At 44.8% G+C, this 25396-nt stretch overlaps 1 protein-coding gene across 10 annotated transcripts; it reads right to left on the bottom strand.

Moving 5' to 3' along the window:
• Positions 1-39: 39 nt before the first annotated feature.
• Positions 40-20986, bottom strand: LOC128894192 (protein unc-79 homolog). Of its 10 annotated transcripts, none has more exons than XM_054155755.1 (47): positions 20652-20986; positions 20447-20566; positions 20217-20378; positions 19539-19709; positions 19254-19343; positions 18614-19113; positions 18226-18440; positions 15208-15233; positions 14875-15153; positions 13031-13172; positions 12661-12837; positions 12215-12492; positions 11995-12131; positions 11683-11913; positions 11201-11344; positions 10799-10928; positions 10154-10326; positions 9895-10043; positions 9663-9820; positions 9203-9384; positions 8895-9096; positions 8621-8815; positions 8068-8181; positions 7053-7204; positions 6869-6990; positions 6568-6799; positions 6358-6499; positions 6050-6245; positions 5187-5463; positions 4799-5115; positions 4416-4723; positions 4180-4269; positions 3939-4115; positions 3779-3870; positions 3451-3698; positions 3264-3377; positions 3064-3204; positions 2830-2984; positions 2669-2763; positions 2253-2504; positions 1810-2037; positions 1580-1735; positions 1299-1474; positions 967-1231; positions 740-880; positions 540-662; positions 40-394 (listed from the first exon to the last, which is right to left on the bottom strand). In XM_054155755.1, exons 1-47 carry the CDS (start codon positions 20671-20673, stop codon positions 206-208), a joined length of 8385 nt encoding a protein of 2794 aa, XP_054011730.1. In that variant the 5' UTR covers positions 20674-20986; the 3' UTR covers positions 40-205. The 10 variants fall into 10 exon arrangements, with proteins under 10 accessions (XP_054011730.1, XP_054011731.1, XP_054011735.1 ...); XM_054155756.1 differs by having other exon boundaries at positions 14875-15233; positions 18614-18846; positions 18928-19113; XM_054155760.1 differs by having other exon boundaries at positions 8110-8181; positions 14914-15233; positions 18614-18846; positions 18928-19113.
• Between the last annotated feature and the right edge of the window lie 4410 nt (positions 20987-25396).

Below are 25396 nucleotides of genomic sequence, written 5' to 3'. Positions count from 1 at the left end.
TACGCGCCATTTTGGCAGCACGAAAGAAACACGAAAGAAACCTTGGTATTCAATATAATAAATATATTTCGTAACAATGAATAAATCACGATTTTACTTAATTCAACATATTTCTTAAACAATGCAACGTTCAACATCCTTGCGGATATCTTTTACAAAACATTCACTTATCAATTAAACTAGTCTTCGATCGATACTTGGAATTTTAAATCGAATAAAACTGCGTGGCAGTGGAAGACTGCATTTCTATTTGGCCCATTTTGAACTGCAGTCGGTGCAGCCATCGCAAAAGTGTTGCATTCGATTCACGCCTGGACGAGGCGAAATGCTCCGCCATTTTGTTAGGTGGGAAGTCCCTACAGTTTTGCAGTCGCACCTGCAGATGTCCTTGTAGCTGAGCACAGAAAAATACCTCATTAAAACAACGCAGAGCTCCATTATCATAAATAAATATCAAGAATTGTTCGAACGATGTTTAATTCAAGTTGAACCTAAATATTTTTCACGAAGAAAAAAAGTGATCCAACGAGTCATCGAACCTGGATGTGATGCGAATACAAGATGGGACTCCAAAGTGGGAGCAGTTTGCTCAATAGAATGGACCCACACTCGAGGAGAGCTTCCAGAAGGCTCAAGAAGTGCAAGTTCACCGTGTCAGCCAGCTAGAAGCCCAAGTTTTCCATTAAAAACAAGAATATTCTTCCGCATAGCGAAATACTTGAAACTCTGGAATCCTTACAACTCTGGAGTGTCCAACCAGTTGCAGTATGCAAGGTGTTATCTTGCCCCAGAATTCCAGCAGAATATTCATCGTGATATTATGTCCCTCGCTGTTGGATGGATTGTTATGAGACAGTTCCTCCAGATACATCGTCCACAACTAAACAGACAGGATACTCTATTTGCATAAAAAGACAGTCATAGAGCGAAAATTGTCTCCCAACTATTGTAGAAGTGCAAGTCCACCTGGCAGAGTATGAACGCGTGAAACAAGGAGGACATGTGCAGGACTGACGCCTTGGATTGCTCAGGAAATCCAGAAAATATCACTTGTATGTGGTCTGCGATGTGGCAGGAGGCTTCCTGAGGTATCGGTTGCGCCGTTGGGATCGACGACACGTGGCTCTGCGTGTTGTTGTTGCCAGCGTACATCGCCGTGTGCGTGAGGGAGCCCAACAAAAGCCAGGACAGTAGTCTGATGTGGCCTATGCAGTCAGCATACTCTCGAGCTCTGAATAGAAGTACCAGTCGCTATACTATGATTGAACACTTGTTCGATTAGTTGGAAGAGTACTTACCCTTGCGGTATCATGGAAGGAGTGCTGTTGAGCCATGGAAGATAACGACCCACTGCTCTGTTCTCCCTGTTGTTGCCCCTGGTGATTTCCAGGGCAACGTATTGAGCAAGGCCACACTTTAGTATGCCACCCAAGGTATCCTCGTTCAATCCTGCTTGCATACCCTTGCTGTAGCTCTGAATAATTGAAGAAGATTGTATAATCGACGTATAAACGTGGAAGGAACACACATTAATTTGTCTCAACTCTGATTAAGAAGCATAGAGCGTCGTCATCTCTACCTTCACTTTGCTGAGAGTCTGAAAGTCGGCCAAGAAGTCCAGGACGTCCGCCAACTGGTTCTTCAGGGACTCGGAGGCGTTCGTGTTGTAAATGGGCGACATGTCCGTGTGAATGTTCTCCAAGGCGACCGTGTTGGGCAGCGATCCTCCAATGTCCTAGATATTCAACATTCAAAGAGTCAAAGTATCGTCCTGACCTGTATCGCGCGTGTAACGCACGAATCATTTACCTGGAGCACGAAGTGCAGGAGCAAGAGGAAGTTGGAGTCTGGAATGGTGGTCTTGAACTTGATGGCTTGGATCAGTTCGAACACGATGGTCCTGCCGAAAAAGTGTTTGTCTCTGTCACGAGTGAATCCCCTGTGGCAGAGATAGCACAGGTCTGTCAGGTAGCTGTATCGCATCGTGGAATTTTGGATGGCGTAGCTCAACACCTTGGCGAATGGATCCAGCATTCCCTGCAGGCATGTCCTTCTTACTTAGTCCAGTTTTATAGTCGATCTTAGATCAAGAAATAAAAGAAGCCTTTCGTAACGAAGCGAACCGCGGCCATAAACTTCAAACTAGTCGGAGAACCGCGTCGTAAATCTCTGGCGAACGATGCTGGCCCCTCGTCATCGAAAACACCTGATCATTATTGTTATTACACTGGCTAGGTGGATAAACGACTCACCTTCGCTTGCTGGATCCCTGGAACCTTCAATAAAGAAATCATAATTCTTAACAGCGGTGTGGTGTTCTCGATGGAGGACAGCATCAGCACAAGTCGTCGAAAGAGGCCGTCGAATTGCGCCAGCAGACCGTTCCAGGTTGTTGCTCCTGGACCTAGACCTGCTTCCAGTGGCAGGCAGTCTAGATAGCACGCTATGTTGTATAGGATGATTGGCAGACGTTCCGTTGGCAGAGATTTCTTTGCGTTTAGGGCCTGCAACGAACCAATTTCATCTGTTCAGATTTCGAGATCAATTGAAATTGTTGAGACCAGACCTAACTCTGTGGAACTAACTATAAAGAGTCTAATATTAAAGAAAGCATATTAATATATCTACAGTAGCAGGTTTATAAAGTTTCTTAGATGTGTTAAATTACCTCGAGTACCAGTTGCAAAGGTGCAATTGGATTCAGTTCGTTGAAGTCGACTAGAGCCTGAGCGACGCTCTTGAAGAATTGCATCCTCGTGGATTCTGAAAGAATAACAAGATCAGTGATGTTACATAATGTTTAGGAAGAACGAGGTTCGTAGAACGTACCATTTAAATGTGTTTGGAACATCTGCATGAATACTCCGTTGGGCGCTAATTGATGAAGAACGCAGCGGAGGAACTGGTGGGCCACGCTGATCGCTCCACCTGGGAGGTGCATGTTGGTCTCGCTTTGCCAGGGGTACATCGCGTTTAGAGCCACTCTGTAGAGACATTACAAAATTAAACCATTCTGAAACTCGATCCTGAAAAACCTTCTACATAATACAAGGTTCAACTGACTTTGTGACGACCCTGAGGATCTCTGGCAGAAGAGGCGCCGCCAAGGAAGGCTCGCGATGAACGAACGTACCCAAGTTGATGATGCAAAGACCCAGTTCTTCATCCGAGTACTCTTCTTTTATCGTTCCACACTCCGAACACCTACAACGAATGTTGAAAACAAATCTCCAACTTTACAATCGGAATGTGCAACTATCTACCTCTCATAAATACAATCGTCTCCAATGCGAAACAAGCTCTGCTTCAGGTTGAAATCAGCGTGGTAGGCCTGTTGGGAGGCTGTGTCGAAAGTAGGCTGCAATTGTGGTCCAGACCTGGAAGTCGATGGAAATAGTAGCAGACACTCTTCCTGAATCTTTAAAAAGACTGATGTTTTAAATTTTGTACCAAGATTCAGTGCGCCTCGCGATTGGTGGGTCCTGCGCGTTAATGGCGTTTTTTCGAGGCCTGTCGCGCTGAATGCGTACGTGATCCTTCATCTTGGCCCTGCGGTCGTGATCGAAGATTCGACAGGGGTAATCTATAGGCTCCATTGTTGGAGGTGGGGACTCCAAGGCTACCTGCTTGATCAGTCTTCTTGGACTTGCTGACCTGCTCGAGTGGACATCGTTGGATGTTGGGACCAGAGATGCTGACTGAAATATCAACAGAGAACAGACTTGATTAACTTGGTCTCTACAGAGCTAGAAAATCATATTGGAAGCCACTCAAGTACCAAGTTCTCGGACGTCGTACTGTCCTGCTTCACTGGAGCTGATCCATCAACCTTGACTTCATTGCCGTTCCCATTGCTGAACTTATTGGAATCTGGAATGTTAAATGGGACATTAGTTACTAATGAAGATTCATAATTTCGTTGGCGAATTAACGAGCACCTTCGATTTCCTGGACACCAAGCGCCTGGCGAACGTGTTCCACCAGCCCAGTGAAGTCCCTGTGAGGCCCAACTGGTAGCAGTCGTTCAGGCATGGGGAACTCCAACTGAGATATGCTTCTGGGATTGGTGATGTCACTGGACATGCAGGTCTCGCTGTCTTGGTCGAACGAGGAACCTGGAAAACGCGACGTTTGGTAGATTAAGATTCTTTTATTGGATCAACTATGAGCGCTACTCACTGACTGTCAAGACGTCCATCTTCGATAGAGGTGACTCTGGGGACCCATAGGTGTCTTCGCAGCGCAGGATGCGCTGAGTAGGTCGTGGACCTGCGAAATCAATGTATTTACATTGTTTATCACAAAGTAGTGAATAAGTGAACTGAATACTTCATACCAAAGTCATGATTCTCAACAAGTTCATGAAGCCTTCAAGCTTCCTACAGTTTCTAAAACCTCCATCCTGAAGTGTTTACCTGATGGTCGAGCCGTAGTGCCAATAGGAAGCAGACGCTCAACAGTGGGCGTCGACAAGGGATGAGGACCGTCGTCCCATCCAGGATGCTGACCATTCTCCGTGCTCGTCACTTGGGACGAGATGGAACTGACTGCTGGGGAACTGGACTGGTCGCTGCTGGTCACCGTGACTATTTGACCTGGCGACACCGGCGACGCTACCGTCACAGGATGTTCTATCCTCCTCTGCCTACCCAGCTGCTTTGAATTGGGCGAGTCTGAATTACTAGATGCTGTAGTTGGCACCTTCTCTTTCGGTGACTCGTGTCTGCAACATCTCCAATTGAGTATCACAGGCCTTCGAGAACATCTCGAGCACGTAATTTCATTCGTGAGATTTCACCTTTGAGCCTGAGATATCCCAGTAGCTATAGCAAAGGCGTCTGACAACGCAAATGGTTTGGACGATGCAGCATCCCCGTTGAAAGCTACTTGAACAATAACGTTCTTCTCCTGAGCTGTCTTTTCAGCGATTGGCTTCTCCGTTATAGCTTTTTCTAAAATCCCCTTCTCTGCTCCTGGAACTATTTCGGAGAGGGCCTTCGCCAGAGGGCCGTATTTCTGGAAATCTGGTTGTCCACCCAGAAACGAGCTCGTCACCATCATCTTTACACCCTCGTGCACGCTCCACTTCTTCTGGGGGCCAGCTTTTGCGCTTTGCTTTGTAATTATATAAACGAACGTCAGGTTGTAGCGATAGAGCACGCGGCTGTAAAGTTGAGATGAGATACCTGGTGAGAATCGTCTTCACTGCCCAGGAACCACGTAGGCCTGGTAACCGCGTCCATTTTCTTAGCGTTCTGACTGTTCCACTCGCTTTTGGTCACGACGTCGATCGTGGTCGAGGGTCTAGGTCCGTGGAGGGAAACGCTTCTGGTGACCGCAGCTGGGCTCTCCTCCAGTTCCCCCAACGAGCCACCACTGCTGCCATGTAACGTGCTGTCAGATTTTGGGCTCTCGGGTATTGCGGCCAGCTCGGACTCCGTATCATCCGCATTGATCGAGTAGCTTTGCAGAGCATTCATAATAGCGGAAATTATAACAAGCAGCTACTAATGTAAGCACAGGCACGTGTGATGTACTCTCTGGGTCCTGGGGGCCTATCGTTAAGACACCCTGAGGTGCTCTAGCCTTGGTACTATTCAGGAAATGCGATATCTAAATGTACATAGGTCTGCTAGTTCGTTATTTCACTATTTTCATGTATCTTCTACTACTTTGGGCTATCAAACTATCGACATTCTTTGGACCTAGGGTGTTGCAAATGTTTCAGAACTTCTGCGAGTGTTAACTGGGACTGTTTTTCTATGTTCTGTTGGATAATAATTTTCTCTGTTCTCTAATCTAGAATAGAGTCATTTTTGGGGCTGTTTTGGTATAATATTTCAGTTATGTTCGTTTGTTCCCCGCTATAGTTTCAATGAGATTTGGGAGTATGGCTCGATGAGAAGTTCATGATAGTGCAAAATCCACAAACGTGTCGATGAAAAAACATTCCAAACTAAAGTAGCCTAATGCTCTACCTCCTCCAGGAGAATCCACAGGGTGTTATCTAAGATGCAGTGGGATGGGATACAGGTATAAATAAAATGACCTGGAATGCTTGTTGGTGTAGCGACACGAGGGTGTGCCCTCTTCCCAGTGGGTCTCCATCTGACTATGAGTTGCCCCTGGGCTACGTTGATGTACCGAAACCATGGGAGCCCTCATTGGGGGGCTCTCTGTGTTCATATCCCCCATAGTACTGACCACTAAGTCGTGGTCCACACCGAGGGATGGTTGAGATACGTCTGAAGTTGAGAAACAATTTTTTGAAGACATCAGTTAGTGACGATAGAGGTCTCTAAAATATGTAGTATCAATTATTACAAGTGAAGTGTCAGGTTGATAAAGTGACCTTACCACGTGACCTAGAAGGTGGACCACCCATTACCACCATGGCTGGGATCCTCTTGCACTGATGATGCTGCATGTCAAGAGTGTTCAACACGATTTTGATCAACACTTGAAGCTGATTGCACCATGGCTGCTGACCGTACTGGCACTAGACAGAATTCTGTGCTCGTGTATACCGAAGACAACAAGGATCGTTTTGAAGGGCATCTAGCTCACTTTGTAAAGTATCACGAGAAGAGACATCAACCAGGAGCGCCTGTTCTGGGGCTCCAAGTACCAGAGGCTGTAGGTTGGTGCTTGGTGATCCGAGGAGGGCACGCCCTGTGGAGGACAAGGACAGTGCTGCAAGATGGCCAGAACTGGAGGCGTCATCACCCATCCCATCACGTGATTCTGGTCCAAGAGCTGAGGAAGGTTCGCGATAAAGACATTGAAGACTGGTGACACTCTGAAACGTCAACATGATTTCAGTTTGAAATTGTAAGTCCTTGGGTCAATAGGTGATACAAATTTGTACCTTAGGCGTTGAGGAGAAGTGTGGAAGGTACGTTCAGTTTGATTGTACCCTAACAGAAGGTACAGGTGGCGTAACACGATCCCTTGAGTCTTCGACAGTGGCTTCTCATCCGTTGGGAATGCCTATTCCACATTTATTATTGGTATAGTTGGTTTTTTCAGTTGATTAAGGATTATCAACCTACCTGATCCTGCCTAGAAAGAAACTGTATCAGAAGAAACACCAACAAATGCATCGTCTCTTTGTCAGCTTCTTCGAAATCAACGATTTTGTGGGTGCATGGCAGTGCGTTGGTCTCATCCATCATACGTTCATTGAGTGAATGAACGTGGCCATCTGCAATAGTCAGCAGCATTAAAGCGTATACTTGCCTCGTAGAGACTGGATCAAATACGAAATTCTACAAAATATTATTGGAAAAATTTGAAAGAAACCTCAACGTCATTACCATATGATAAAAAGATAAGTAATTAGTCATAGTAAAAGTAGAGTTTTTTAAACTCCCATTCGTATTTCGTTTGATGTAACTTATCGTTCAATGCTGAGTGTCATGCACAAGCAAAGCATATATTAATCATGATTATTCATGATTCTCGACAATAATAACAGTCGAGTTTGAATTACTGCGTGCGTCATAGTTGGATGAAAATTAAGAGCCTACTCAAGGCTACTCTTTCATTCTTAGTCCAAGAAGTGAATACGGTTATTCATTCAGCAGCCTTGAACAGCCACTCTGTCGTTGATTACAACAATAAATCATGCCAGGAAACTTATCAACTAATGGCTCAAACAATGAAGAGATCTACTGTCTGCCACCAAAACTCATGCATTAACGTTCAAAAAGGGAGGAACACGTTTCAGCAACGTGATTTTACTTCGTCCTCAAACAAAATTTACTCGATCATCCGCAAACACTCGCAGCGCAAGAAATCACGCGATAACCAAGTCCCAATATTTCTCTCCGGCACGATAATCAAGTCAACCGACAGATACAAAATGGCCAAAGCGAAAACTGTCTCGAAGAGCTGATCAACGATCAGACTTACCACCACATGTTCCACACCGAACACACGTCTATCCTTCGACATCCTCAAAAAACATGGACCACGTGTATACAGAGAGGGCGGGAAAGGGAGACATTTACGCGTAACACATATTGTAATGCTACGTCTAAGGCTACGGCAGACACACTACTCTACCTGGTATACTGTTATTAGGTGGGGTGGACCCCAGCAACTGACCCAGTCCGAATCTGGAGCTCTTGCGCTTCAGGATAGGCGCCGAGTATTGCCGGCTGTACACCTTTTCCTTTTCTGCACGGTGCAGGAAGTGAAACAAGTCATAAACACGTGTGAGGTCAGGCTGTGAGATGGTCTCGAACGACGAACTAGCGTTCGTTGACTATGGCTACTGGGGGCCAGGTGAGAAAGACTATAATGGACCCTTCAAGGAACAGGATGCATCGTCTGACGCCACAGTTCAAGCATCTTTAGGAATTGGAAATTAATAAATCGACGAGTCCAGAAATAAGTAGTTCCTCGAGAGAACGAATCACCTGACTCCTTCAAGGGTTAAATCGATACTAACAGAGTCCTGAGGACCTGGGTCTAGTCTGATGTTATTTCTAGATTTGCAGGGACAGTGCCTGTTTGAGATCTAGCTAGAATTAGTTCTCCAGTTAAAATTAGTGTTCAGTTTTCCTTTAAACTGACGATTACGTTACGCGTTCTGTAGCTGCCATGTTTCTTCTACCTGGCTTGGTATCCTGACGCGGGATCATCGACGCAGGAGCAGACATGGTGCGCTTGTAGGGCCACTTGGTGCCAAAACTGGCACTTAGGGTCTTTATCGAGTTGGTTCCACTGCCATCCGACTGAGACAGGGCTTCCTGCGCTCTGTGGAGCTTCTTCATGAAGATTTCGCTGTTCATGTCCGTGTTGCGAAGGTCTGCGGAAGTGTTGGACCATTAGAACTCCAAAAGTACCTATGAATTTAAGTTAGGATTCTATTGGACGTGATAACTGACCACGAATGTAGGGTATATCCCCAGATCTCTCCAAATTGATCTGAGCCTCGAGGAAGAGGGCGTCGAAGCGGTTCAAAAAGAACTCCCAGGTGAGGATGTGTCGATCGCTGAGGCTGTTGTGAAGCTGGTACAACGATTGCAAAACCATGGGCCGATCCACTATCACCGTGTCGAATTGAGTCTCCAAGCAGAGGATCAGTGACTAAAGGAATGTTGCACGATGGCGTTGATCAGTTTCTTTCGAAATTCGAAAACTTCTGCATATCGATCAGTTTCTTTCGAAATTCGAAGACTTCTGCAAATCTTACCCTTATGGCTGTGTCGTGGATGGTACCAAGGTACAGGGTGGCTCTCTGAGCTACGTACACGTTGCTGTCGTCCATGCTGGCGATCAGGTAGCAGAAGGCGTTGGCCAGTGCAGCCTGCAAATTTATGACGTTTCGCAGGGGAGTGGAATCCATGAATCTTGCAATCAGCGTCACCCTTTCGACTGTTGAGTATTGATAAATGCAAGAATAACATTGTGCGATACAGTTGACTTGGGCTGGAATTAATTGGCCACTCGAGGTCACCACTCTGTCTCGTATAGGACTTTCAAGACTTTCCCCACTCTGTTATCAATGTGTGAAATTTAGCAATAGTACAAGGAAACAAAGAAACTGTGTCTCATCCTTCAACCGTCTGGTACGATCCCCTACGAATACAATGTGGCACCCACAGTGCCCCAAAGTGGCCAATTCATTCAATATCTTCTTTAGACCTTCATACCTGCGACGAATCGAACGCGCCAGTCCAAATTATGGAACTCCTCCTTGATCATGCACCAGAAAGTATCAGTTCCCGATGGCAACGTTATGCAGTGGAGCAATAATGGCACTGTGACTTGCGCTATATGCGAGTGTTCCGCATTCAGAAGCTCCCATAAACTGCAAAGAGAGATTCCTAGTACAGACAAACCCTGCATACGTAATTTTCCAAACTGAAATATTCGAGCTATTACTTCTTTATGAGATTCTCTTGCCACCATATGAAGAATCCTTTGTAATCATCTTTCACCGCTATATTGAAGGCGTCGCCATAGAGGCACATCACGTTCAAGCATTGGAGCATATAGTAGAGGATGTCAGGCTTCTCGATCGTCATTAGTTCCTGAATGAAAAATAAAAGGATAAACCAAATCGTCCCAAGAGGATTTTCATTCGTTTCTTCATTTTATTCATACTGCTTCCCGAACACTTTTACCCTACCATGTACCTCACCTTCAGAAGTTTGTGTATGTATTGGAGTTGCTCGGGGAGGTCCTCGATGTTGAACCTGAAGTTTCCCACGGAGGTGTGCCAGAAATCGTCCGTTTCGTTTTCGGGGCTCAAATTCACTGGCTGATCGTTCTCTCCGATGAGTCGCGGTTTCGCCACGCTCACAGTCGCGGTTGCTGAAACAGGAGATTCCGTAACGAGTTACACGCGACGCTAAATTCGTTAGAGGCTGATCTCTAATGCCCCGAAGTAGAACGAGTCTCTGCGTGGTCAGACACCGAACGCACGGTCTCACGTTGATTGATGGGCGCTCTTTTATTCATCGGTAGCGATTAATTAATCGGAGTAGAATAAGCCCATATGCTGTCAGACGGTTAAGTCACAGGGGTTCTATCGATAAACTCGTTTTGTTTTGTACTAATGGTGGATTGACAACTGACAGAAATGCCACGAGCAAATTAGAATCGAGAACACTTGGTTTTTGAAAGCGTACTAACGTAGTAAGGATACTAAGTTTACTAGACTTAATACTGGAACATGATAGGGAAGTCACTTGGACGCTTGCATGTCGAAGTCCTGAAATTTCTCAGTTACTATTTTTTAACTTGGGACTCTAGAGAAGCGTTAAACGAAGAGTTCTATTCTTACCAACGTCAGTCTCCGACAGGGTGACAGTTTTAGCGACCGCGGACATGACCTTCTCCGTGGGCATGATGGCAGCGAGGTCCAGCTGCTCCGAAACTGTCTCTACAGTGGCTGTCATGATCTGTTCGAAGAACTGATATAAACGATCAAAATAGCTACCTCCGGCCACATAGATTAGCCTACCGTGTCAGTGGTCACACAACGCCATTTCGCAGTGGAAGAAGAGAGACAGAGATAGGCACACACAGTTTAGACGAAGAGCATGCTGCAGTTTGTTGTTGCAGAGAAGTGTTTCGCACAGAGATAGGGAGACAGACGAGTGTTTCTTTTGTTTTCTTTTTTTTTAGGCGGTGTAACATATCGCGTAAACATATTCGATCAACGACAACGTTCGTAAAGACATACCTGAGGCATGTGGGCGAGCACGCCGCCGACCGAGTGCATTTCCGCAAGCGGCATGCTGATCACCACGTCCGATTTCGAGTCACCTTTTCTAGATGTCTCTGGACTCTTGCGACCGTGGTCCTCTGCGGTTTCGTCCACGATTTTCTGAAAATGCAACGCAATTTAGTGAATATGCATAACGACAGATGTACGATACACCAGTCTTCGCGATACGAGAACTCCAAGACTCGACTCTTCAACCCCGTTTAACCCCAAAATCAGTGACTACAGGTGACTCTTACTCCCAAGAGGGGGACTTTGGTGTGATTCACGAGAAAAAAACGTGTCTCTAGATTTGGAGCCGTCCTCATTTAGCTTCGGGATGTCACGGTACCGAAAGTACCAGAAACATCGCGTGAGCGTCGAACGCTGATTCAGTGATCTACTTGTTCGAACGAGCCGCGATCACGGTTATTTCAGGACCAGTGGCCCAACGAACTCACGTCAGGCGGATAAGCTGGATTTTCCGGTGCCATGTATGTGACCAACTGCAGGCACAGTTGATGCCAGATCACTCTGGATTCGCAGTAAGTGCACTCGGCACCGTAGCTGTCCGCGTTGCACACGTGGCAGCTGTTCCAGTTCGAAGCTACGATGGACTTCATCAGGTGGCACGCGTCCCTGCACACCCACGTGTTGATTCCCGTGTGCTTGTCTATGTTCTGAAGCTCCATCTTCAACAATTCCACGCGACTCTATGTCACTCTTCGACAACGAGAATATCTCTGGCTTAGGTCTAGAAAACGCCATTTTACCTGCTTCAGAAGTATGTCCATCATGAGGATGCAACAGGACAGGTTCAGCTCAGCGTTCGTCATGAACTCCATGTGTCTAGGTGTTGGGACCAAGTCATCGGACAATGGTGTTGACTTCCCCGATTCGTTTTCTACAACTATACACACACGTTCTTCGAAATCTAAAAAATGGCCCGATTCTCAGTACTCCTGAGCTTAATTAACGAGTTTATCTGCGTACATATGGCGTTTCCGTCCTCGTCCTCTTTCCTCGAGCCTTTGCTGGGCTTTTGCTCGGACTCCGCGGTGTTCATGGCCCCCATGACGGCCACGCCGTCGCTGAACATCGAGAACAGTTGACAGAGAGGAATGCTGATCTCCAGCATGGTCAGCGTTTGCAACCAGTTCAGTGCCTGCTCCTGCACCTTTGCGCAGGTGTTGACGAACCGCTTCGCCACGAAATTGTACATCTTCTTCGCGTCGAATCCCAGGGGGCTCATGTCTCTGTCCAGGATTTTGCTGGAATCGATTGTCACTTGTACCGAGAGATTAATATTTATCTTGGCGAAATTCTACGTTTTAATGGTCGGAAGAATTGATTTAAAATAGAAGAAGGAAGCAACAATGTTCGGAAATCGATTCGCGAGACTGTTTCGATTTACTGCGATTAAATGGAAGTATTCCTACCATAAAATCATCTTTAGTTCGTGGAGCTCGTGCTCAGGAACGTCGTTCACCATGGCTTCCATCCAATGAGGCATCACGTAGTCCCATATATCGGGTGTGATCACTTCGTAAGGCACCAGGCACAATAGTCGATTTAGGCCATCTTTCAAATGAGAGGTTCTCGAAGCCAGCGTCTCCCTTAATGACAATCAGTTGCCACCGTTACTGTAACTCCTACCCACGCATTCAACTCACTAGAGCGACACGTGTAGTAATATTAACGTTCCTTGTTTTATTATTTGAAAACCACCCTCGGAATCTACATCAGCAGTCTATGTACCTTGAAATTCTTAAATAGAAAGTGCAATTAAATTCCAACTACTGTACATACCAGTGTCCTCCAACGCGAACATAGTCCGCAGGATGCGGCAGAAGACAAGAAATGAAGACGTCGTAATGAGTCTTCATCACTTCCGACAGCCAGCCGCAGACATACTCGGTCTTCAGTTTCTCCAGCGCGCTCTCCGCTTGCCCTGTCGAGTTCCCAACCAATCAGACCTCGTTTCCTCATAAATTTTCATCGAGGGAAACCGTGAATCGATTTATGGAGCGTGAACGCGATTCAAATTTTACGCGTTGAACTCGAGGTATTCCAAAACACAGTACAAAAGCGAACTTCGGGACACATCAAAGACAGAGGAACGTTATATAGAGAAGCTGATTAAATCTGTGTTAGCTGTGTCACGTTTGTGGCATGCGAGAAGGTTCGTTAAGACTCGATTCGACGAAAGTGAAACGCGTCCAAAGTGATTCGAGCATTATTTTGATTAAAAAGTTACAGTTTCGAGGATTATTAATTTTTCTATTCCCAGTATGGGATCACTACTTCGGTGCATAGAAACTTGATGGATTCTCCCCGTTCTCTTCGTCAAGAAATTTAAGTATGATTCAATTTAATGTCGGATTATGGAAGATCAACGAAAGTTCAGAATTTCGTTCCCAGATTCTATGCATCGATGACTAGAGACTCGATCAGCCGCGACGCAGACGCACTCTTGTCCCTTCTCGAGATTCCCGTGAATGAAGGAGCATGTCGTTCCCAGCTGTAACTCGTGTCTGTGTGGCATGCACACGCAGAGGCAACAGTTTTCTCCAAAATGTGTACGCGAGACCGCACAGGCGCCAACTTAGCAGACTACCAACAAAGTGTTACCGTTCTAACGTCGAATCGCTACGAGAGTCTACGTTTACTCGAAATCTCGCAAAATCTCTAACGATATACTTAGGAAATTGTACTAATTACTCGACACCATATAAGATATTCAAATAGTCATTACAGATGTAAACTCTACCCATAAAAGAAGATAATTTCTAGATACTATGAAACTATAATTAAAAGTTATAAAGAAGAGAGCAGAAATTATGATTATAGAAGAATGAGAGATCAAAGAGAAGTTCAGTATCTCCAGAGCTGACGCCTCTGCGAAAAGAGTTGGGTACAGCGTGCCGCGAGATGGGAAACATCGAATACACTCATTTACTGGTACAATGTACAGGGTCACAGAACTTTCAGAGACGAAAGGTTGGGCAAACACAGAAGCTATTCAGTCGAAACGCGTCGAACAGCAAAGGGGTCATAGTTAAGCTTGGAGAAACATTGACGACACGAAAGCACGAACACGTATACATGAATGTTTACCCACGAGTCGTACAGAGATTCGTTTCTTGTTTCTATCGAGCTCGCCGCTTTGCCTTGGTTCTCTTATCCTCATTAATAATATGCATCTTCATCGAATAGGATGAAATCAATCATAAAATTGCGTGAAAGTATGTAAAACGTTTCAACAAGGCAAGGCAAAGTGACAAAAGAAGTTAAACAATCAACGAATGTGTCCGCAGGGTGGCGTAAAAGTTGTTGGTCCACTCGAATGTGCCTACGATCGCGGCCAGAGACTACCTACGTCTAGTGATGGGCTCGAGAGGCTTCGAGTCACCTCGAGCACAAGGTCGAATCGCTGCTTGTCTTCAATAAAAATTTGTGCGCTTTATATGACCCAAGATTGTTCAGTGAAGCGTCATAAAACTTGTTAATACTTCAAAAATTTTGATCTCATTAATTAGCAACGCCATTATGCTCGAAGGTGTCCAAGAAAAATGCAGAGTATCGGCTGCCCATCACTACCTACGTCTTCTACGTCTACGTCATAAGTGTATATATGCGAAGTGTTAAATTACCAACAGAAAAGATAAGGTGCATAAGGCTTTTTTTAGTACCATCGAAAGAGTAGGCAGTAACATGAAACCAATGAAATAGCATTGACAATAAACGCCCGAGAATTTCGACCGAGGTGTCCTGGTTCGGGGTGCAAAGCCCCACCAGCAGCCAGACACCGTATCTGCCGAGAAGCTGCCTCTCCTCCAAGGTCGACGGATCGCACTGGCCCCCACCGCCACCGCTGCCGCCACCCCCGCCGCTGACACCGCCTCCGCTGCTCGCTCCGCCCCCTGGGAATCCTGTGCTGCCCTTATTAGTACTTATTTCCGAGATGTCTCGATTACTATCCATACTTAGCGGTTCAGCTTCCTTAAGCAGGCTGCAAGTAAAGAGGAACGCTTATGCGGTTGGTGCATCACGCGATCTGCGGTTGCGTCTGGCTGTGGTCGGCTCAGTGATGTGCAATTTTCGGTGAACTGGTTTTTGGAAAAGCTGATGGACTCTGATTTTCGTTCGGATCGACATTCTCTGCGGGTATTTCGCTTGAAATTGTTAGACGTTGTACAGGTTTACGTTTCGGTTGAGTTGTACGTGGTATATTTTGAGGGAAAAGAAAGAATGTTGAGGAAATGAAGATGGAAGGGATACGAGTTACGTTTGGGTGGATGATATTGTTCCCTGAAGGTCATTCAACAGCTATCCCCCCACCATCTATCCCATTGCTCCGCCTCTTGACTCGACGCTCCGCCCCTTGAGCTATTCATATCTTTTGTATATGAAGAAACGAGAGGATAAACGAAGTTTCGTGACAATAGCAACAATTTGCAATTCTATTAATCATTCCGAGCTTTTGCTAACAATTTCAGGCGACTCGAAATATAAAAGAACATCGAACGTCGAAGAGTCACAGCTTCCACGTTCAATGGTGGTCTGAGTTCCTTCACGATCGAATTCGTTATTCGCAAAGTTTCACGATTTACATTAAACAATGATGAAAATTAACAGAACCCCTTGATCGTGAAAAAATTCACGACAAATTACTTCCAAACTGCGACAATGTCGATCGTTGATTCAAGCATGTGTCTCGAAATGATAATAAAAAAAATATATATATAAATGGATCTACATAGTTCGACCACAACATCCAGCAGACGTGGCCTCAGATCGCGATCCCCCAGGATTCGTATAAATTTACAACGATGGAGATGAGATCTTTGAAAGTTAACGATAGGCCAACAGCCAATTGGTATTCTCGGATAACAGTAAGTACAATTCATCGGGGATCTCGTGTTCTAGCTACGCGTGGGGCTCATGCCTGTTGCAATATCGAAACTACACGAATGCAGATCAGGAACCATCTTGCAAAAGTGTGGCTAAACTGTGATATGTGAACAAATTGGAAAAATTGAATTTCTACTTTGATTAAACAAAGAAAAGAAAATCGTACTTTGGAATTCAACGTTCGCCAGCTTGAGATATAGAATGGACAAAAGAAAAACGCGAAACGTTGGTCACTGTTAGCCAATTATCTATCGAGGACGACTGTAGACAACAAAAATAGGTACGAACGTCCCGTTAAAATCGTGTTCATGTGCATGCTGCATACCAGTGTCTCGGGTAATGGGGTATCTATTCAAGCCTGTACCAGAAGGTCTGTTTTTATTTGTGGAACGGTACCAGGAGCTCGTGTGTAGTATCCAGGACGTGCACGGTGTCCTCGGTAAGGCGCAATGCAACTTTTAAGGTGCACTTTTCCTATGCTCTACTGTGGGCGAATGCTTCAACGTCGCGTGTCTTACGCGGCCACTTGGACAGTCAGAGAAAAACTTGTCCGCGCTAGAACGGCCATCTTCGAGAGCCGAGACTTCTTTGAACCGATTGTTCCACTCTCCGCGCCGTCTACTGACCAGTTTACTGGTGATGCAAATACGTCTCACGAGACTGCTGAATTATGAATCTCTTTCATCATAGGGCTAGTCGTTTAGGTAAACTTTGGCTCAATGTCTTCTGTTTGTATATATAGATTTGTCATTGATAGAAGGTTTCGACTATCCCAGGTCCTCTTCTGCTAACATTTTAGAGGTTTCTTGAACTCTAGTGCAGGATTTTACTACGGAGAATTTTTAAACGGGCCAATTCACGAGTGCTACAAGTGTCAAAGGGTCAATATGTAAATCTTAAAATTGATCTAAAGATTCAGGTGTCTCAGATCTCCCAGATGGCGGTTCTAGCGCCAACAATCGGTCGAGATTCGCGTGTAGGAAACACTAGTCGTAACAGGACATGTATAACAATGAGTCGTAACAATAAAGTAGTAAAACTTGAAGATTGGGCAGCTGTTGGATGCTTCTAGTTTTCAGATCCTGCACGCGACATCCCGCCCGTTTTTGTGAGTATACAAAAGACAAAATACCGAGCATTTGGTAACCACACTTAGTGGAAGAGGATCACGCTGACTTAATCATGTAAACATAGTTCCAAGTGTCTAACATTCCAGTAAACGTGGCTACAGCGTAATGTCTTACCAAGCAGGATGGACCAGCACGAATAAACACGCAAAGCAACAATGATCCTGCGATCATTCGTTAGTACGCGCCATCGTGTTTCTTTCGAACATAATCGTAGGTTAAACATATCATGGTTAGTGATTAGCAACCCATCGCTAGGACGCGACGAATTCAACGCTTCGTACTTCGTCCATTAAAGGCTTCGATAGTTGTAGCTTCAAGTCGACATTTTTGATCGACGATGAGATTTCTGATTTAGAGTTTCGAAGGTCGCGATCTGGTTGGTAAACACGAGTAGAACCAATACTGCATCAAACGTGCGTCGTTTCAAAAAACAGTCCTCTCGCAAAAAGTACTTGGCGACGAAACAGAGGGAAGAGAGGAAACACCGATCTAGCTCTAAGAGAAAACATTGCCAAGCTATAAAACCTATAAGAGGTGGAAGAGTTTCACTGAACAAAACAACTTGCTAGAAGAATCCGAATTTAATATTCCGTCGCGTACTCTCAAGCTACCAACCCCCAAAAATAGGTAGAAGAGTCACCCCCAGGCCAAAACAACTTGCCACAAAAATTCCGAGTTGCAGCTCCACCCCATATTTCCAAACCAACAACCCCAGAAGAGTTGGAGTACTTCCCTTGACCAAACCAACGATTTCCATTGATTCCTCCGCACCAACTCCATCGCACTCCTCTCTTCCCTCCGTCTGTAGGATTATCTCGCCAAACTCGTGCAAATCAGAACAACCGGGTATCTCTTATCCAACCAGTTTCCATTCTCCGTTCCCATTTCGCTCGAACGGTAAGCGGTACACGATCTTTCAGCGGATACAACAGTGAATCAGTGACAACGGTCGTCTCTCACCTGACGATCGCCTGGACCATGTAGGTCTGAGTTTGGGGGTCCAGCTGGGAGACGTGGGGCAACGCCATGTGGTACACGTGGTCACCACCGCGGCGATTGTTGTGTCTGATGTTGTGGCACTGCTGGCAGTAGCGAATCGGGTGGTTCCCGTTGTAGCTGGCGCACTCGGTAGAGAAGCAGACGCTGATGGCTGATTTGTCTGTTGCTCTACAGTTCTGAGAGTAGGCATAAGTTTTTTAAAAATAGAAGAAACTGTGGCGGATGGTGAATAGATTAGTTGCTCGTGGATATCTGAAGGGATTTCTCAGTTATTATATTTATAATAGTAAGGCATTATAGTATCGCATCCTAAGTTGAATCCTTTACACTTCAGGTTCTAATAGCTCACCTTGTTCTCGCATATCATAGACACCTGCTGCATGGGGTGCAGAATATCGTAAAACATCTGATTCGGATGCTCCCTGTGGATCTCATTGGCACACTCGATGCAAAGATAAATGGGAGGAGGTGTCTCTGCCGCGAAGGTGATGGATATTCGATGATCGTAGCAGACTTTTCCCGCCTCGGCGTTGCCAGCGTTAGGGCAGGAGTCTCTTTGGCAGACAAAGGGCGCGAGGTCGTCTGAAATTGCGGTAGAATTGATTGGTAAGTCTCGTTCTTGGGGTAGGCTGGAAAGTTGAGTTAGAGTTGAATGAGACGTACTCGCAAACTTCATTAGAACCGCCCTGCGGTCGAAAAGGTTCGGGTTGAAGGAGGGCCAATAGTAGAATAGCAGTTTGGCTGCTGAGGCTCTTGCTGGCGCAGTGCCGTAAGCAACCACGCAGAGGATGTCCTTCACCACGCCTGGTTTCAAGGCCATTAGGCATTCCAGTAGCTGACAATGATGAGCTGGAAAAGAAAATGGATCAGTATCTGTTTACTTCGAACAAAAGATGTCAATGAGCTAGTTAGAAGTTATATCTTCCACTTGGATATTTCATTTAGAATTAAGATATTCTTCTGTGGCAATTATGAATGCGTATCGGTACCTGGATTGGTGGAATACTGAAAGATCATCATGATCACAGCGGCTATGGATTGGCTAGCAGCGTTCTCCATCCCATCCTCGTTTTTCCTCGCTGCAAGAAAAGGGGTGTTTTCATTTAACCCTCTGCAGTCGGATGTCCCTTCTGAGGGGACATCGTAAGTTCAGGCAAACTTTATTAGTGATTACATAGGATAAATTTATGGGAATAGTATAAAATTTTGATTTTTGACGTGAATATGTCCCTCAATGTCTGAGGATTCTTATGGACCGAGGAAGTGAGACTCACTCATGCTGAAGGGCAGAATGTAGAAGCAGAGATAGTTGACGATCTCCTGGTGAAGCTCGACCGGAAGCACCGAGATAGCACTGGCTGTTAAGTATGGCACGTTGTCGATCAGGTCGTGATCGAGAAAGGGCAGGAGGCAGGCGAGACATTGTAGCAGTGCCTGGCCAAACGCTGAAGAATCATTGGTTTAAATACTTTGGGATCGTTTGAAAAAGGGAACAAGATAAACGAGTCAAAATAAACAATGCTTCAAGCAACAAACAATTGTCTAAGAAACGTGGCATGTGGAATACGAGCATCAATTACTTTAAGTGAACCAAGATGTATTAACAAGTATGTAGGACTTTTTTCAGGATCGATTGTTTGCGTCAAAAAGAATCGAAACGTCCCTTACCATTTTCCAAGCTAAAGCTTCGTTACCCAGATACGAGCAATTAAAATTTACTGTTGTGACCATCATTTGCATTCTAGTCAGCTGATCGCGCGCCCGCGCATACGCGTACTCGTACACGAGAAGCACGTGCCTCTTCGTTCAGATTGCAAAATGGAAAAGGACTTTTCCGTTCATGTTGACACAAAGAATGGATTTTGAAAACAGAATCCACATTTTGTGCAATATCTAATAAGAGAAGCGAGATAAAAAGAGAGTGAAGCAAATGTAAACAAGAATGATCATACCTTGCAAACCGATGTGAATGGAGGGAACGACGTCCACTAACTGAGTCAAGGCGTTGTACAGCTGCTTGTAATCCAAATTGGGGTAAAGCGCCATTCGTTCTACGTCGAACTTCTGCGATCTGACCATCTCCAAGGGAGCTTCTCGAACTTCTTTCAGCAGGGCTGAGTATAACAGATAAATCAATGACGATTCGAGTATCAGTTCACCAAAATGGAGTTTCAGTTCTTACATAGCAATGTTTGAGAGAAAAATTTCACTGTGTTGGCCATGTCGAAGCCTGAAGGGACAGGTTGACTGCCATGGAGAAGTCGTTGGTAATAGTCGTGAAGACTGGTTAGCTTCAAAGAATCTTAAGAAGAGCATAAAAGAAGAGAAATAAAATCGATTACATAAAATTAGAAAAGTGAACGAATTAACTGATTGTTAACACTCACACGCTGCAAACCTGGTCCCCATCTTGTGTAATGTTTGAGAAACTATCCAGCAATGAAATAATTCTCTGTCAAGCTGTTTGCTTCATCGTCATTAGTCTCGACTATTGGAGCACCGATATATTTGCACTAATCCTGACCAAAACATTCGAGTCATTCAACACCACGAACACTTAACACTTTGAACACTCGGTTTCTGACTCGGTCGATTTTTTGGCGACACTCGATCACAGTCATCGACGAGACTGGACAGGGGACTATGCTTCTTGACATGTTTCGTCTAGCTGCAGAATCAGCACGGGTCCATCCCAGAAGGCTTGTTGGTGGAGAATGAGCGCGCAGGCCGTATCGACCTGTTTGGGAGCGCTGCGCCCTCATCTTTTCATCCCCTTTCAGGATAGAACCTTGTTGCCGCGAAATTCCAAGAAGGAATCACGTTAATCCCACGCAAAATGTGAATACCTCGAATTAACCCAAAGGAAGTTGATGGTATCATGTAGATACTAGCAGAATCACTTATACATAATAATCTAAGGCATAGGACATTATCATTTTCATATATTACATATGGAAATTAAGAGTTTTTCATAAGGAAATATTTCTCTACAATTACTTACTATATTAATTTTCAAATCAAAAGTTATACATCTTTTATCCATAATACGCAATTTTCGAGGGAGATAATTTTGTTCAGGATTCTAGCATAATCGAGATTAGATTGGCTGCGGTTGTAACATGCAAGTGCTCTCCAGACGAGTCGTGTCGTCCAGCGACAGAAAATCGTCCCAAGACGCGTTACGTAAGCAGCTTCCTGCCAATTACGTAAGTTCGATCGCATGAGGTTCGACAATTACACGGTAATATCGTTATCCCTGATCCAATAAGTCTCAATTACGTTTTTAAGATATTACCGCGCGTCCAAGAATTTATAGCGGTGTCGCATTAGCGAATGTAACCAGTTTTATCAGCCGTAGCGATTTCGGGATGGCGTTTCGGTGGTAACGATAAGAGAAAGCTGCAGCATGTTTACGATATACTAATAGAGGATTATGGGAATGTTCACACCGAGGCTTCGAGACATTTTTATTCGATGTGTCTCTTTTTTTTTAAATGGCTGTTGATGCCATCCTTTTGGAGACAAGATGAATTTCCTTCATTATTTAGAAAAAAAAAAAAAATAATTCGCCCGTGTTCGCAATTTTTTAATCGTGTTTGCAATTATATTTTTAAATAGTGGTTGTTTTCGATCCTCGTTGGCGCACGACCAAGCTGTATCGCGGATTTCGACCGTGCTTTCGTGTTAAAGCACTGTCCACCGTTGGTAAAGTATGTCACGAGGGGTCGATTCTAGGTCGACCTATGACGTTGCGAGACCAATCGATATTATCTAAATACGATGCACACCTGCAAGCGGTGAAGTCACTCTCTGGAATACGTGCACCTTAACCGAACGCGGATGCGGCTTCGATCGCGCCGAGTCACCGTATTAAAATAATTCAGGACGAAATGGGAAGTCTCCCTTAAATAAACCTCGCGTTTCTCTCGCAAGGGTGAAAGTAACAAGCCCGAGTTATGAGTACCATTTAATATACTGGATGTATCTCAAATCAGAATCAATTACCGAGCCATTCAAAAATATACGTTCTGTTTTTATAGTGAATAGTTTAGGGTGATATGCAACCCTTCAAAAAAAAAACTGTATTGTAAGAATTTAACACTCTTAACATTTTAAGTTCTTGGTCAAGAGCATTGTTCATAAAAGATGACTGGTGCTCGAAAACCTTTTGACAATCTACCAATTTATTTTAATATCACGAGAACTAACCGTCAGAGTTGCGACACAAATTTCTGGAATGTCCAAAAGGAATGGCAGGAAGAAACAAAGGGATCAGGACTGCGTCTTCTCCCTGATAAAGGGTCTGGAATCGCGAGGAGTGTGAAGAGCCTGTTCGAAGGCAGGTGAACGGATCGATTCCTCTATCTCGCGCCCGCGCGCGCGTGCACGTACGCCTGTGTGTATGTATGTGAACAATTGCAGCAGTGACGCAGACGCGTAACCACGCGAAATCGCGTGTCTGGAAAGCTTAACCAGAAAGAGTAAACTAACAGAGAATTCTATTATTGACGATATATAAAATACGAGATCTGTTTGTAATTATCCTAGAACTCTTGCTATTCTTCTCCAATTCTTAAGAGAAAGTACGGATTACCTGATTAGCAGAAATATTAGGTAGAAGCCAGCACATAGTTATTTAAACTAATAAAAAGGTTGTCCATCAGTTGACACCTGTGCTGTGCAATCCATGAACTTCAAAATTGTAATACAAAAGGAAAAGTCTGAGCGAGACACCTACAATTGACCTTTCACCCATGACAGAGTACCCACCCCCATAACGCAAAAGAAAGCCTCCTGCTGAAAGCCAGTAAACACAAAAATAGAAGAGTAGTAATAAAGATAGGAATAAGAAGGCACAAGGGTGCAGACGGAAAACAATCCAGCAACGGATCGAGAAAAACGTGTTAGGGGAGGGAGGATGAGCCGGAAGAATTAGAAACGAAGGCCAGAGAGACGTGGGAGGGAAATCAAAAGGAAAGTAATAGTAGAATAGTAGAATGGGAGGGTAGCAAAAGTGAGCGAGGGCGAGGGATGAAAGAGGGAAGAGGTCGACGGATATACATGGAAAGCGGGGTTGCCTAGGACACCACATGGACGCCACGTTTGCGACGTCACGAGACACGAGAGGGGTGAAAGCAACCCTCCGGGCAGCGAGGCGTCTTAGAAAACAGTTCTCGCGGGGCAGGCCACGTTGGAAGTCGTGCCGTGAACCGCGCGTCGCTCGCGTCGTCTTCTTCGACCCTTCACACCCTGCAACGAAGGTACGGGGACGTAGAACATCCCTTAAATTAGATAGTAGTTCGTGGAAAAGGTTGAAACTGTGATTGAAGCCGCCGAATAATTCGAGACGTTCTCGAAAGCTGATTATTAAGAATTCAGAGCAGGTAACTACTTTGGAGGGGTGGTGATTTATATAGTGGCCTCTGAATAGTCAGGGTAAATTATTAATCCTTTGTGGCTCTCATTTTGGTTTCTGCAGAAATTCTTGGGCATGGTGGCGATATAAATTGAGGGGTGAATTTTTATAAATGTATAGAGTTGTACCTGCACTACTGTGAGGAATTTTGAAGTACTTGAATTTTGAAGTACTTGAAAGTAGATTGCAAGCTGTACTATTTCTTCGAAACTTATCAATTCCCTGTGATAAAAATGAAAAGTCCAATCGTATTACTTACTACGATGATAACAAAGTATTATAGACTGGGAGCAATTCCAACTCAGGATAGCTTGTCGAGTTTAAAACAAGTTTCGAATACAAAGCAACGTTTCGATATCATCTTACTATTAACATTCATGCGTCGTTTACATTCTCCCTGTACAGTTCCCGTTGAATCTACCGTAAATAAGGAGGCATGTTAACAGAGTCAATAGAGTTGCTTCCACGAAATTGCTCGGGAGTGCTTCGATTCCACCCCAACGCACCTCAGGAGTCAGAAGTCATTTAGGGTTTCGATTTCAACACGATTTGAAGTTCGAAGGATTCAGACTTCTTCGTAGTCTTCTACTTTCTATTGTATTATTAAATCCACTCAGGGACCGCATCTTCTGCACGTCAGACACAAGAATCTACCCTTTCCAAATAAAAGAATTCCAAATAAAAAATTCTCAAAGAAGAAGCAAATAATATCTACAGAAAAAAAAAATTAGCTGTATATATTTTTACTATCCCACCGGAAGCAAGGATGATACCGTGGAGTTTCGTTGCTGGTGGACAGGAAACGGTTTCGGGGGCACCCCGAATGATCGTTTATGCTCGTTCGTCGTCTCCTCTGCTGATCTCATAAATTGATTAACGCCACCCTCGACGGGATGGCCACGGTACTTTCCGGTGGTCGGTGAGATAATAAAAAGCAAACAGATGAATCAACCGAGTGTACAAGGCCAATAGGCATCGGCAGAGGATCCTCGGGGGCTCGAGAGGGTGGCCACCCCCTTTTGTAGCCTTGTCAACGGGCATGACGGAGCTGCAAGGGTCCATGTGATTTGATTATGTTGGTAATACGGTCCGTATGCCACCCTAATTGTTGCGGCATACCCCCCACGACGCGATCTTTTCGCAAGAATGACGTAGGAACCCTAAGAGAGCGCCAATGTCACGCGGTCTAGCACTTGAATTACAAACAAATTTGACATTTAATGGATTAGACACCTAGAAATCGTAGAAATCAGTCGGATAATTAGGGTTTTATCTGTCGAGGGATGGAGAGATAGATTCTTTTTTTACTGAGTGGCCTTGTGCCCGCCATTGTCTACTACTATCTTTTCACTAACGAAAAGAGCATCCCAATTTGCATTGTGAACAGTCTTCGAGCCTCTATCGATCCATGGATCGCTGCGCAATTAATTAAATCACATGCGACACGTTTCCTGCACGTTTGGATATCTTCCATTAGCATCGACTCATGCAGTGCAACGATAAACGATATGGTCACCGCGGAACTAGAACGATTTAATTATTATGTTGCCTTCAGAGAGATAAACGAAGATGATGTCAGAATTATTGTTGGAACCATGACGTCGGAACATTATAGTTCAGAAGATTCGAAGGCGATTGCGACGTCAGAATCGTCGTTGCAAATATTGAAGGTCAAGATAACGCGCCGAGTATTTAGCATCGCAGGTCGATAACAAT

Source organism: Hylaeus anthracinus, unplaced genomic scaffold (genome assembly GCF_026225885.1).
Source record: "Hylaeus anthracinus isolate JK02 unplaced genomic scaffold, UHH_iyHylAnth1.0_haploid 3, whole genome shotgun sequence".
Classification (NCBI taxonomy): domain Eukaryota; kingdom Metazoa; phylum Arthropoda; class Insecta; order Hymenoptera; family Colletidae; genus Hylaeus; species Hylaeus anthracinus.
This window is presented reverse-complemented; position numbering and strand designations above follow the sequence as displayed.